The 13,558-nt window shown below is 40.1% G+C and overlaps 1 protein-coding gene across 8 annotated transcripts in view; it reads left to right on the top strand.

The window, feature by feature from the left end:
* Positions 1–13,558, top strand: part of BCAS1 (brain enriched myelin associated protein 1) — a 111,419-nt gene that overhangs the window by 60,922 nt on the left and 36,939 nt on the right. For 4 of the 8 annotated variants that reach the window (XM_023590027.3, XM_023590026.3, XM_023590025.3 and 1 more), the window contains exons 5-8: positions 137–289; positions 1,239–1,283; positions 3,620–3,754; positions 10,584–10,784. In XM_023590027.3, the coding sequence (XP_023445795.1) occupies positions 137–289; positions 1,239–1,283; positions 3,620–3,754; positions 10,584–10,784 (534 nt within the window). The remainder of the gene's footprint in view (positions 1–136; positions 290–1,238; positions 1,284–3,619; positions 3,755–10,583; positions 10,785–13,558) is intronic. The other 4 variants (XM_023590028.3, XM_058287249.2, XM_004462719.5 and 1 more) reach the window with 2 other exon arrangements.

The raw sequence follows: 13,558 nt of genomic DNA, 5'->3' as shown, positions 1-13,558 counted from the left end.
TTGTTCTGCACACTCGTGGGCAGAAAAAGTATGGCTGGAATGAGGGTGGAAGGGGGAAAGGGTGCAAAGCAAAACAATTACTTTGAGAATCTGCATTCAACAAGTTGCAATTGTGAAAACTCGGCTTTGCTCCTAGGACATAGGTGATAGCAAGGAAAAAGGACGGGAAATCACACCTTTGAATCCCTCTGTCCCAGAGGACCCAGAAGAACTGACTGCAAAGGAGAATCCCCAGACAACAAATACAACAGAGAATAATAATTCCATCATGAGTTTCTTTAAAACTCTGGTAAGTTTCTACTTTTGTTTTTTTCCTCAGCTCAGTTGTTCAAAAGTCTTGTTAATCCTAAGAAGAAGGCTTATTTGAATGTGATCGTGGGTATGGATTATCACAGTGATGCAGCTGGAACATTAGAGAACAGGGACAAGATGTGTTTTGTAAAGGATTTGCGTTGCATCCGCTTTTGACAAGGAAGCAGCTAACATTGGGATCCATGATATGAGCAGTGGGTGCCCAAAGTGTCTACCACAATGGAATTCTGCACTTGGATGGTGTTTTATGGTCATCAATCATAAAAATCAGTGGAAAACACCTCCATGAATTATTGACCTATAGAAGCAGTATTGCCACTCAAATGGCAAATGAAAAACTCTGTAGAAGTCACTTTCTATCTTGTTACATCTAAGTCAACCACTTTAAGGAGATGGAGGCAGGGACCATGTCTTCCTTTGCTTGCTCATCTCTGACTCCCCAGGGCCCACAGCTTGGCATATGCCAGATTTTTAAAAAAAAATGGGTTGATGGATGACTGCATAATTAAGCAGTCAGCTCCAAATGGGTTGGACTATTTCCAGATATCAACATTAATCTCAAAAGATAAAACAAAAATGTGCCACAAACACCATAAGTTGTGTATTTGTTTGGAGTGATTGTTGGTAGAATTCTTGGAAAATCTGTGACCTGTTAGGAAGACAATTTTAAATGTGATTAAATGGTGAATGGGTAAGATCCAGTGCATTTCATTATAAAATATGACTTCTGTTAGCATAAATTTTACCCCTTGTATAGCTAGGCATTACCCAGGGGTCCTTGGGTTTCTACTGATCTGAAAGGCCTGCTCATTTCATTCTTTACCTGTATAGGGAAATGGGCCACCCTAAAAAACCATGTATCTATGAACTAAAATTCACCCCAAAAAGTTATGATTTTTAACGTTTGGTTTTCTCAAACTTTTAAGGTCTCACCTAACAAAGCTGAAACAAAAAAAGATCCAGAAGACACGGTAGGCACTTTGAAATGGGCATGTGTTTTGGTTGGTGCATAGAACTGGGTTGAACCTGTTTTCCGCTTATTTATTTCTTGAACTTATATATTAATATTGCTGTTAGATTGTTTTTAAAATGTTTTATTTATGCAAATAGTATGTTACTGAAAACTTTAGTGGGACACTTGAAAGATATTCCAATTCTGGCTAAATAATGTTATAATAACCAATTTCTTAAATAGAATAAGAACAGAATCCTAATCATTACATCATCGTCTTACTTTAATTGTGTGTAGAGACATCCCAGGAAGGTGATAAAAATTGGCCACTGGAAATTAGAAAAATGCTGGTATCTTTGCAGTATCTTTAAAATGTGTTGTTTGTCTTTCATGTAATTTGAATAAATAAACGTCCACTTCAGATGCAATCATTTGGGGAAATAAAATACTCTCCATTAGACATTTGCCAAATGAAGTAACACATAAGAGAATTAGGATGCCCTAGAAAGCTTCAGTTTTTCATTATCACTCTGGAAATTCAACCAATTCCCTTCAAAATAAATTTTATTTGCAGCAGCTACTTTCTAGAGATGTTTTTCCTTTACACCTGAAGGGACCGAGTAACTTTAGGAGAACACGTGGTTTAAATTTCCTGGGAACAGTGAACAGTGGCGCAGGTTTAAGCTGATGGTAGATAAGTGCCCTGCCTCGTTTTTTTGATAGCTGAAAGTGCTTTGAAAAACACTGCGACTAAATAAATAGCTTGGCCAGACCCATACATCGGCTGTTCACATTCACAGAACCTAAGTTGCTAGAAAAGAATGCTAGGTTTTTGTCTCAGAAGACCTGCTTTTGAGCTCCAATTCTGCTACTTGATAACTGTGTGATCCCGACCTGTCTGAACCCAAGTCTCCACATCTGTAAAACTGGGTCAATAAAAATTCTATCTCCCCGACCCCAGGATTAAAGGAAGGTGTGACAACACCTTGCAAACCACAGAGTTCTCCTCAAATGTCGGTGGTCCTAATTTTCATAGTTATGTGCAAGACAGATTGAACACTGTTTTTATGTTTTATTTTATTGATTGGTTCAATAAGATTTTCTTCTTCCATTTAAAAATCTGTGTATCTGGGCCTCTAAATGCATTTTCCACTACAAGGATTCATTTGCAATAAGGTGGCTAAGATCAAGTTCAATGTATGGTTGGGTCAAAGTGCTTCTCACGTGGTTCTGTGTCCTGCATTGTTTGAGGCCACATGGTGAGACTATCAAGCAATCAGCAGTGTGGTATGTGGTTGGTCGAGTGGCTTCCCAAGTGGCCTGATACCCTCTCTCCCTTCAGCAGTTGTGTACCCAGACTCTTCCCTGACCCAGAATGTGGTTTCAACTGGTCATAATTCCCTGATAAAATCTGCATTGCCGAGATACCTGTGGGGGCCTTGCTAGTGGAGACGGGTCTCAAAAGAGGGTTTTGTGAATGTAGGTTGTCTGTTACACCCACAAGCAGGTACCTCTTTTGTACAAATCTCATTCTCATAATTTACCTTTTTAGCATCCTTTATACTGAAGTTTTTGGATTCATGCTTTTGAAAAATCTGTGCCATTTGCCTATCTTCCCATTTGGTCCTGGGCAGTTTTTAGCACTCTCCACACAAAATCTCCCGCCATTTGTCACTTGAGTCAACTATTTTGAGTAACGGTAACTGGGCTATTTCAATTCCATTCTCGCCCTCCTTTGGCTCAGTGGACTGGTTCACACTAGAAACTTCCTTTGCCTGGGAGATATGCCCACCAAGAAGTCAGTCGAAACTTTTGCAAGTGATGCCAGGTCTATGTAGTCTTTAATACTCAGTAAAAGGAAATTGGCTTGAGAATGAAAGCCATCCAGCAGCAGTATTTGCCTTGACTCCAGAATGTAAAAATAAATCATTTTTCAAGACTTCTTTTTTTCCTTTCCATGTGACAAGTGCATTATTTAAAACTAACAAGTAGGGATTGCATTATCTTTTTCTTTTTCTTTTTTTCGCTTTTCATCTGGATCTTTTTGATGTCATGTAGATAGAGCTTAAAGTTCTTATTATTGTCTTTAGCAAAAGAAGTCGAGTTCATCTGGGCCATTTAAATAGGTCACCCTGCTGAAAATCAAAACATACCTGAAACTGACTGTGACTACGTAGCAAATCGTCTTTTAGAGTTTAAAAAAGATAAGCATGCATATGGTATCTTGCGGTTGGGCTGTGGGGAAGCTATGCCAGCTGTTCATTGTCGATGTGTATTAATGCACTGAACAACAGAAAAAAAAATGGATTTTATTTAAAAACAAAGTTCTGAACTGTGACTGCTGTTGCCCAAAAGGCATCCAAAGCAGAAAGTGTCTGTGATGGACAAGCTGGTCAGAAGACATCAGAGATCCAGGCAAAAGGCGCCAAGAAAAAGCACCTGGATAGCCCCCGGCTAGGACTCGCCTTTAGAAAATTCTTTAGGCACAAGGTCTGTATCTTATTAAGCAAGGAGGAAAAACAAAGAACCCTGGTCTTCACCACGTGGCACACTTGCCCCTCCAGCCTCCACCCAGCTCCGCGTCAGTGAAGAAAGAGCCTTGGGTGGCTGGGACCTTAAAGTAAAGCGAAATTAAAGAGGGTGTGACTCAAATATTAGGGATTTTTTTAAAGTCCCCCTCGTCATAAACCTCTGAGACTGGTTTCTTCTTAGTGTGGACCAGGGTTCTGAAATTATTCTTCTAACCCAGTGTTTCCCCCAAGTCAGTTGTTTGCATACCGCCTTCCACCATTTTTTGCCAAATGCACTATTTACTCAATATTTCCTCTTTGAATTGTCCTATTTAAAAAGAAGCTGTATATTACACTGTCCATGAAAAACCCGAATCATTTTTCATAAAAGGAAGATAGTTAATAGGATTAATTGAAAACAAGATACCACGTGCTACCCGCGGCGGCTGTGTCCGTCCCTGAGTCTCATGCCCTCTCTCTCTTTATTAAAAGGTGATTAGCCCACGGTAGCGAAATGTTAAAGACATACCAGCACCAGACTGAGGCTTTTCCCTGAATGTTATTAGAAGAATTAAATGAGACTTGAAAAAGGAAAAGTGTTTTCACTCTTTGAGTGATACTTAATATCCGATCGCTGCATCACCTAAAAATCATCTTGAGGCCAACAATGGTATGCTTCCCACACTTGGGGAAATACTCTTCTAACCTCAAGATAACAATTTTACCTTTCTGTGGTCTGTTCCTTCCATCCCCAATGTTAACAAAACTCATACTAACTCCCAATCGAAGTCCAAATAGGAAAAAAAAAAAATCAATGAATGAAGGCAGAGCAAGTTATAGCTCCATTTCCTTGGGAAGTGATGATAGTGTAGAAGTTAGTTTTCGAAATATCCCTCTCCCAAGGTCTAGAAGACTCCAGAGTTTGTCTGAAAGCAATTAAAAGGATCCCTGAATTAGGCCAACATGCTTGAAAATTTGTTTAAAATAGCCACCATTCTTCACTAAGTTGAATGAACTTATTTAAAAATGTCTCCAGCTGGATATTTTAGTCCCAGGATTGTGTATGCAAATAAAACCTCAGTAAAAATGTAAGAGAACATGTATTTGCATAAACAAACTATGTTGTGAAGCCACCCTTCAGTTGCTGTACAGACCTATTTTGTTCTGTAAAGACAGGGGTGGGGTGATAAACATTACAATAGGGGAGGAAAATTAAGAAGTGATTATACCGTATGTGGAAGACAATTTGGTAACTACTAGTGAAACATGCCATAAATCTCATGCAAAGGAAACTAGGCTTAAGTCCGACTTAGAGCTTGAGTGAGTCGGGGGCCTTGAAAGTTTAAGAAGTTTATGAGTCTCCCCCACCATCTGCATTTCATTAAGACATTCATTTCATGCACCACAAAACTTCAAATTTGTAGAATCTCTTCCTGCACATAAGTACACCACTGGTGTGCAACAATATTTTTCCTACGACTTCCCAAAATCATTGGCCTCACCTTCTGCCACTGCAATGCTTTTGAGTGAAGGACTGGATCAGGAAATACTAGGAAGTTGGAGAAGCATCTCTTTCTGGAATTCTGTAATCCAGATACAAAGTCCTCATAGTTTTGCCTTAATTTACATTCAGTCTGTTTTTCATGTAAGCATAAGTTAAATGGGGCAATTCTCAAATGTTCTGAATTTATGCAGAAAATTTAGGCAACTCTTTGATAGAGCTGCTTGGCTTTTGCCTCTGTGCCTAGGGCAGTTTATCTCTTTTCTTTTGATTATTCTATCGCCCATAAAGCTAAGAAAATAGGACCATAAAGCTGCCCTGCCAGATTCCATCAATGAACTTTGTCACATAATGATAGTAGGTGTGATACAGACTCTCAGGTTTTTTTTTTTCATTGTGGGGTTATACCTAGAAGAGAAGAGGGAAAATCCGAGCAAATTCAAGGTTAAACATACTCTCTTCTACTTTTGCTGTTAAAAAAAAAAATCTAATGAATACAAATTCTAGCTAAATCTGAAGTTCATTTTTCCACATCTCAATTTTCCTTTCTATAAAAAGTATTTTCTTAGATCTAAAAAGTGGGGGAGGACTAGATTAATAAATGAAATAAGTTTCTTGTTTCAACAAGAGTGACAGTTTTCCTTTACTGAATCTGAATCTTTTTTTCTGGCTTAATCAAATGTGATGCCTCAGAATCAAACTTTTTCACACGTCTTCCAATGTTTGGCAACAACATGTAGACAAGCAAAGCATTGTTTTAAATGTTCTTGCCGTGCCCGGAAATGTTCCTCTCCCCACTCAGGTTTTTCCAGTTCCCACCCTCTCTGCAAGGCAGCTAAAATATTAGCAGCTAGGTCATGTGACTCATAGGCTCTGCCAGACATTCATTGTTTTTCTATACTTGGTACCAAATTTATATTTTACTAACCCCTCCCCTCTCCCACAACCCACATGTGAAAACAAGATGAAAACTTATTGTGGAAGAAGGTAAGGCAAGGCTATTTCCTATGCAGTCTCCAAATATAATTCATTAGGATTTGATGGGTAGGATTGTCAGAAATAAAGAACACTCAGTGAAATCCAAATTTCAGATAAACAACAAATTGGGATTTTTTTGTTTTTGGGTTTTGGGTTTTTGGGTTTGTTTGTTTTAAGTATAAGTATGTCCTGTGCAATAATTGGGACATATTTATACTAAAAAACTATTTGTTGTTTATCTACAATTCAAATTTGACTGAAGAACCTGTATTTTCATTTTTTATTTGCTACATCTGGCAACTCTATTTAAGGGATTGCCTCTGAAACCTATGGGTGGAATTTTCATAGTCTTCCCCATACTGCAAATAGTTGTAGTCAGTTGACATTGGCAGAAAACTACTTGGGAGACCTCTTTGAGAAGTGAGGAGAGGTGTAAGCAAGAAGAGGGGAAAAAGGTCATCTGAATGTGATTCTGTACCCTACTAAAAAGAAGGTCCATGAAATTATGACATGATATGATCCTGTTTGGCTCTCTCTCTCTCTCTCTCTGCTTTTGGATAATTGTTTATTTAATGCTTATTTTGTACCAGGCACTGGTACAGTGGCAAGACAGTGGGAGCTATGGATGAAATAGTGTCTAAGGTGTAACAACCTTTAGGGACCCATGGTCAGGCAAGGGAGATGCATATTCAATGAATAATTACACAAATATAATAGTTTTACAGGTATCATTATAAATAACAGAGATATATACCTTTGTAATGTTTTTCAAAAGTCTCGGGATCTTCCAAGTGTAAAGAAAGAAAATTGGCCATTACTAAGTGAAATTTATCTGTGTAGACTTATTCCTCAATCCATTTTTTATCAGCCCCCCCCCAACCATGAAGCCACTTCAGACTTTTTTTCTGAGTTGTCCTCCCCACCCCATGAAATTTTAATTCCACAAATATACTACATGTCTCTTTATAGAGGGCCATAGACCATTTTAATAGCTAAGATTTTTTCATACCCTCCTAGAACCAATCAGCCCCTACTCGGGCATGATATGGCCCTGGCTGAGGATGCCTGGTTCCACCCCTTGGCAGGTGGAAAAGCATTTGTGGGCGAACACCTCGATTCACTGCAGGCAGCTAATGGAGAGTGGCTGTGAAGAGCTTGGGTTGAGGTCAGACAGCCTGTAATCAAATGCCAACTCTGTCCCCACATTAGTGTGACCACGAGCAAGGTATTTATCCCCCAAGAACCTGAATTCCCCTATCTGTCTAATGGACACCATAACTAGAACCCTTCCCACAGGCTGTTGCTAGAACTCTCAGGTGCTTGAAACAGTCCATGCACTGTTACCTTTTATTGTTAATATTAAATCAAAGTTCAAGGTTGGAAATGATGCCTTGAAGAAGCAATCGTGGTCCAAGGCAGAGAGAGGAGGCAGAGGGGGATTAAAATGGAGTGTTGAAACGCAACCAAGCCAGAAGGTCTGTAATGGATTTGGTAAACTGAATCTGTCCAGGAGAAATTCCAGAATTTCAGAGACTAGGAGCCCTTTCTTATAACCCCCATAGGGCCGTGGGTCAGTGAGCTGAGTGCATTTGAAAGGGCAGCCATGAGCTAGACAGATATTCAGCATCGGAAGTGTAAAATGCCAAGCACAGAATTTAAATCAAAACAGTATGGGGTCATTAAATAATTGAGCCTCTGCTCTCCTGACATTGGCAGGATTGGTGACTGGTTTTAGCTCATCTAAGTTGTTTCTTAGAGATGGGGTCAGTTCCAGTCCACCAGGGACGTGGTCTAACACTGACCCCTGAATGAACAGGAATTCTCCCAGGGAAGCAGAAGGGGGAGGCTGAAGTTGGGAAGACATCTGAGCTTGACCACTCTTTGCTCTTTGGACTTCTGTCCCAGGTCCTCAACACTTGCTGCTTTCCCTCCTGCCTAAGGGCCATAGAGCTTGCCGTTCCTTATGCACGAACACTTTTCCCTGCCTACTTTATTTCCAGCCATCTTTTGGATCATAACACAAGCGTCTCTGTCTCAGTAAATCTTCCCTGATTCCTTGATTTTCATGATTGCATCTAATTCCCGTTTTCCCTTTTTCTCTCTCTCTCTTTCTTTCTTTCTTTCATCACCAAGACTCCTCTCTCTTCCTCAGTAGGAGAGAGAAATTTTGCATTTCTTTGTGGACTTACTTTTCTTAGTGTCTGTCTTTCTTAGTGGATAGTAAACTCCACGAGGGCATGTAACCTTCGCACTTAGTACACGAGGCAGGTCATAGGACTCAGGCTTTGTGTGTGTGTGACTATGTATAAATAAATATTTTCTAAAAAAGAAAGCAAGCTACGAGGCGGAAGGCACTTCTTCTTCAACCAGTTCCCTTTAAATTAATGACTATTTAGACTAAAATGCACCAAAAGGCAAGAGCATTTGGAACACACGTAATGTAGAACCTTATGAGCTAGGCTTTTTTTACTATACTGGCTATAAAATGAGGAGGTTATTTTAAATTCATTATGCAGTTTTGTCCACTTTTAAATGGGACTGGGGTTATTCCTTCAGTATCAACTATCACAAAAGTCATTTCTATGCTTTGGCTCCTCATTAGAAATTAAGAGTCTGCTCATTAAATGGCTCCCTCTTGGTGCCAAAAAATGCTCTACAAGAAAGATATTGTGTCTTGCATCAAATATGAAAACCCATGTGTTTGCAAACAGCCTTTGGAGAGGCAACATGCTGGGGTAGGAAAAGCACTAGAAGGAGTCAAAAGTCCAGACTGGAGTCCCAGCTGTGCCCTTACTTAATGTTGGGCAGATCACAGGTCTTGGGTTCCCCATCTGTGGGAATGTGGGCATTGGACCAGATGGTCTCTAAGACTCTCCAGCATCAAAAATACTATGAAATATATTGAATTGGCCTACACTCCATTTTTACTGTCAGATTTTTTTTTTTTTTTTAGAAAATGTAGTCAAAGATCTAATGTCCTTGGAAATTAAAAAGGATTGAGTCACAGGTCCTAGAGCAAAAATTGTAAAATGGTAACACTTAAGATGAAGAGATTAAGTCCGATGAAACTAGTGTTAACATTTTGAACACAATATTCACGCACATTGAGATGAATTGTAACTATCACTTTCCCAACTCTTCCTTTACTCCAATAACCCAAGAGGTGGCAGAGCATAGAAATCAACAGCCCAGTTACTGAAGAAGTCAGATGACCTAGAATTGGACCTCAGCCTGGTCACTAAGAAAGAGAGATGGAGACAAGGGGGATCAAATGAATAACATTTAAGGAAGTATTAATTGTAGGGTCGTGGCGACTGGATCTCAAAGTGAAGAGTTGGGGTTTTGTGGCTGCTCCTCCAACTCAAGATACCTTCACTAAGGACACATCTGGCTGCCTTATATTTACTTGATAGCCTAGATCAGTAATCTCCAAAGTGGCATATGGGAAGAAAATCATAGAATTTATATTTTAAGTTCTAGTTTTTTTTAAAAAAAGATTTATTTATTTCTCTCCCCTTCCCCCCCAACCCCGGTTGTCTGTTCTCTGTGTGTATTTGCTGCGTCGTCTTCTTTGTTGCTTCTGTTGTTGTCAGCGGCACGGGAATCTGTGTTTCTTTTTGTTGCATCATCTTGCTGTGTCAGCTCTCCGTGCGTGCAGCGCCATTCCTGGGCAGGCTGCACTTTCTTTCATGCTGGACGGCTTTCCTTATGGGGCACACTCCTTGCGCATGGGGCTCCCTTACGCGGGGACACCCCTGCATGGCACGGCACTCCTTGCGCGCATCAGCACTGCGCATGGGCCAGCTCCACATGGGTCAAGGAGATCCGGGATTTGAACCGCAGACCTCCCATGTGGTAGACGGATGCCCTAACCACTGGGCTAAGTCCACTGCCTTAAGTTATAGCTTTTAATTTGGAATAGTAAAGCGGTACCTGTTCATAACATATGCATAAGTAAATATGCAGGTATTGAGGGTATATTTTCTTGATGGGGACATGATCAAAACTATTTAGAGACCAACAGCCTTGGTAAGAACTCCACATTCATAGGGCAGGGTGCCTCTGACCCTCTCCCAGATCCCTGATGAATTACGTACATAACCATAATAAATAATGCCCTAGATTTATTTGTCCCAAAATCAAAGTATCTTGACTTTTTTCAAAATTTTAACACAATTCCATATTCACAGCAGACTTTTTGGAAAATGCAGAAAGTTACAAAAAAAAAAATTAACCTCACACATAACCCTGACCCTTGCTTATAATTCCTGAGATCAGTTTGAATGTTTACCCATCATTGAAAAAAAAAATTTTTTTTTTAATCCTATAGGGTGCTGAAAAGTCATCTGACACTTCAGCTGACAAAGCCAACTTTATACCCCAGGACACCCACGGGGCAGCCAAGAATCCTAAAGGTTGCAACCCACCAGGTCAAACGCCATCCGCAGCTCCCACAGAAACCCCAAAGGAGGGTGCCAAGGAGAAAACAGGACCCACCTCCCTGCCTCTGAGCAAACTGTTTTGGAAAAGGGTAAGTCTTATTTTCAAAATTTGGAAAGGACTCTTGGGCTGAGATGACTTGAGGAACTATTTCTATTCAAATCCATCGATGTAGTCAACAATATACGGAGTTTCTTTTTCTCCCCCAAAATGACTCAACTTGCCATTATGTCAAAGACGTCGAATGGACTCTTGAGAAGAAAGAAATGTCTATCACATTAAAACAAAAACAAAAACAAAACCATGTGTCTCGTGAGAAAGAAAAGGAAATGAGCAAGTCGAATTTTTCGTTCTTAGAATGACTCCAGTTCATGAGTCAGAGTTGGACTATTTCATGACTTCATTTTCTTTCTGAACTGGGTTATGATTCTGGCTGCTCCCTGGTTCCCTCTGAATGTTTTCACTCTGGTGAGATGAACTGCTTCTGGGCTCTTCATCTTTTCTTTTCCCCAGACAGATGTGATTCATCACTGTGAGGCACGTGATCTCACACTCCTTTTGGAAAACAAGGGTGTCCCCAGGGCCCACCAGGGCAAGTCCATAGTATGCTCTGGGACAGGAAAATTCAAACTGCTCTCTGAGTATTCTTTTTCTTCTAGATTTAAGTTGCCTGAGGTATGTGCCATGAAAGTTAATGGGGTAGAGGGTGAGTGATTCTGAGCGCCACTGCTTCATCAGCATTGTCGTCTCCCACAGCTTGTTCAGTGCTCTGGCCTGTTTCAAACTTGGCCAAAAGAGGAGCAAGAAGTCAGGGTGAAGGGGTGCATTCTTAGCCTGAGAAAATCTAATAGTAATTTCATTTTAAAAATCCACACCTCCTGGCATAGAAGGCAAAACAGGCAGTAAATAAAGATTCTGCTGTGGTTTTAGTTTTATTTTCTTGTCCAGAATCCAGCTGGATTTAAGTGCCTCTTTCCTGTTTGTTTCCTATTGTACAGAAATCTTCCTTCTAGGTTCTGTCCAGAGCACAAACTCCAATATTTAATGAAAACTTTGGATGATTGTCAGTAGGCATTCTTTTCTAATCTTCCGTTCTCACCAATCAGCAATTTTTTATTTATTTGTAATCTTTCATCAGCAGTTTCATGTCAGGAAGAATTTCCAGGTGAATTATATGCATAAATGGTGGCAAGCCAGATACCTTGGTTGACTCATATTCACACATTTTTATTTAAATGATCATATATCTTTGAAGCACTTGAGAAAAAAATGTAACTAGCACATTAAACTTGAGAATTTACATGTCTTTTACTCAAGGTGAGACTGTTTTTATTTAGCTTTAAAAGTAATTCAGTTGAAAGGAAAGTATTAAGTAAATAATGGTATTGATATCACATAAATAATGATCAATTTGGGTCCTCTAAGGAGCAGCCACCAAGACAGAATTGAAGATTGAAGCCCAAGAGATTTCCGGGGGAGAAATGCCTGCGCGTGCTAAAGGGCTGGGGGAGGGGTGCAGGAGAGGGCGGGAGAACCTTCCACCCACGTGCTGGTCTGAGCCCAGGAAGGGACAGAGGGGAGGAAAAGCCACCCATCGAAGGTGACCTTGAGAAGGTCTTAGCCGAACCAGTGGGGAATCCCAGAGTAAAGAGCGCCCATTCAGGGAGTCCCACATGGGGCAGGAGGGTTTAGTACACGCCCCCCAGTGCTCGGGGGTCAGCGGGAAACGGAAAGCATGGCCTCCGCCCTGAGCCGCAGCAGATCCCGAATCCCTGAGGGCTGGAGGCAGTTGGCCAACGCCTCTCCTGGCCGGGAAAGCTGCACAGCACACTTCTATGATTGCTACAGGTGGTGCACAGGCAGGGGGTAAATGACTGACGTTTGAGGAATACTGGTATAAGGTTAAACATTTGGAGTCAGACAGACCTGCCTTTGAGACCCGTCTACACCTCTCTGAGTCTCACTTTCTTCATTAGTAAAATGGGAACAATAATAGACCTAGGTTATAGAAATGAAATGAGGATTAAATTAGGTAATACTGGTAAAATCCCTAACACTGGTTATAAACGGCCGGTGAATGGGAACTGCTACCTGTGTCACTTATTTCTTCTGCACTCAGAACGGTGGAGGAAGTAACTACTTCGACCTCTTTATCTTTCTTTCCCATCCAGTTTTGGGAAAATACTGAGCTGCTGCCTTAAGGGCTTCCTCTTTCCTTATCTTAGGGATATAGGTAAGGGAGATGCTGATATTCATCTCTCTAAAGGCAGAATTCTATTTATTCCATTTATTTTCAGTCTCACTTTTTTTCACCATCATCCAGCTTTATTTCTTTAGTAGATTGTAAAAATAATAAAGTTAACAAACCCTGCCCTCACATAGCTTACCTTCTCATGGGGGAGCTTGCATTCTACTAGAAAACAAAAGAGGACCTTTTTTTAAAAAATGGAATGAGCTTTGGTTATAAAATCACTCACATAAATTTTAGGAAAAAAAGGAAAGCATTAGATGATTCTGATATTTTCACAGATAACTGACCCTAAGGTATCTTCTCTTTGTTTTATTTAAGAAACTTTTAAACAAACTGATTTGGGAATTTAAAAGTCTGTCATTGTGAACATCAGAAATGGATTTTGCTTAACACGCTGTAGATATAATAGTTTAAATTATTTTCATTTGTAGTCTTATTTGCTGAAGTAGTTCTTGTTATGAAATAAAAACAAAAATAACAATGACCTTTGAGGAAATTAATTTCCAAATATGTTGTACTTGCCAGAAAAATGTTTAAAATCCTAATACCTGCACTAAATATGCCCTTTATTGTCCTCAATCAAGTGGGCTGCTACTTGCTCTGCAACCTTACAA

The sequence above is a fragment of the Dasypus novemcinctus genome, chromosome 24 (assembly GCF_030445035.2).
Source record: "Dasypus novemcinctus isolate mDasNov1 chromosome 24, mDasNov1.1.hap2, whole genome shotgun sequence".
NCBI classification, from domain to species: Eukaryota; Metazoa; Chordata; class Mammalia; order Cingulata; family Dasypodidae; genus Dasypus; species Dasypus novemcinctus.
The sequence above is the reverse complement of the archived record's forward strand: the minus strand, read 5'-3'. Positions and strand labels throughout refer to the sequence as shown.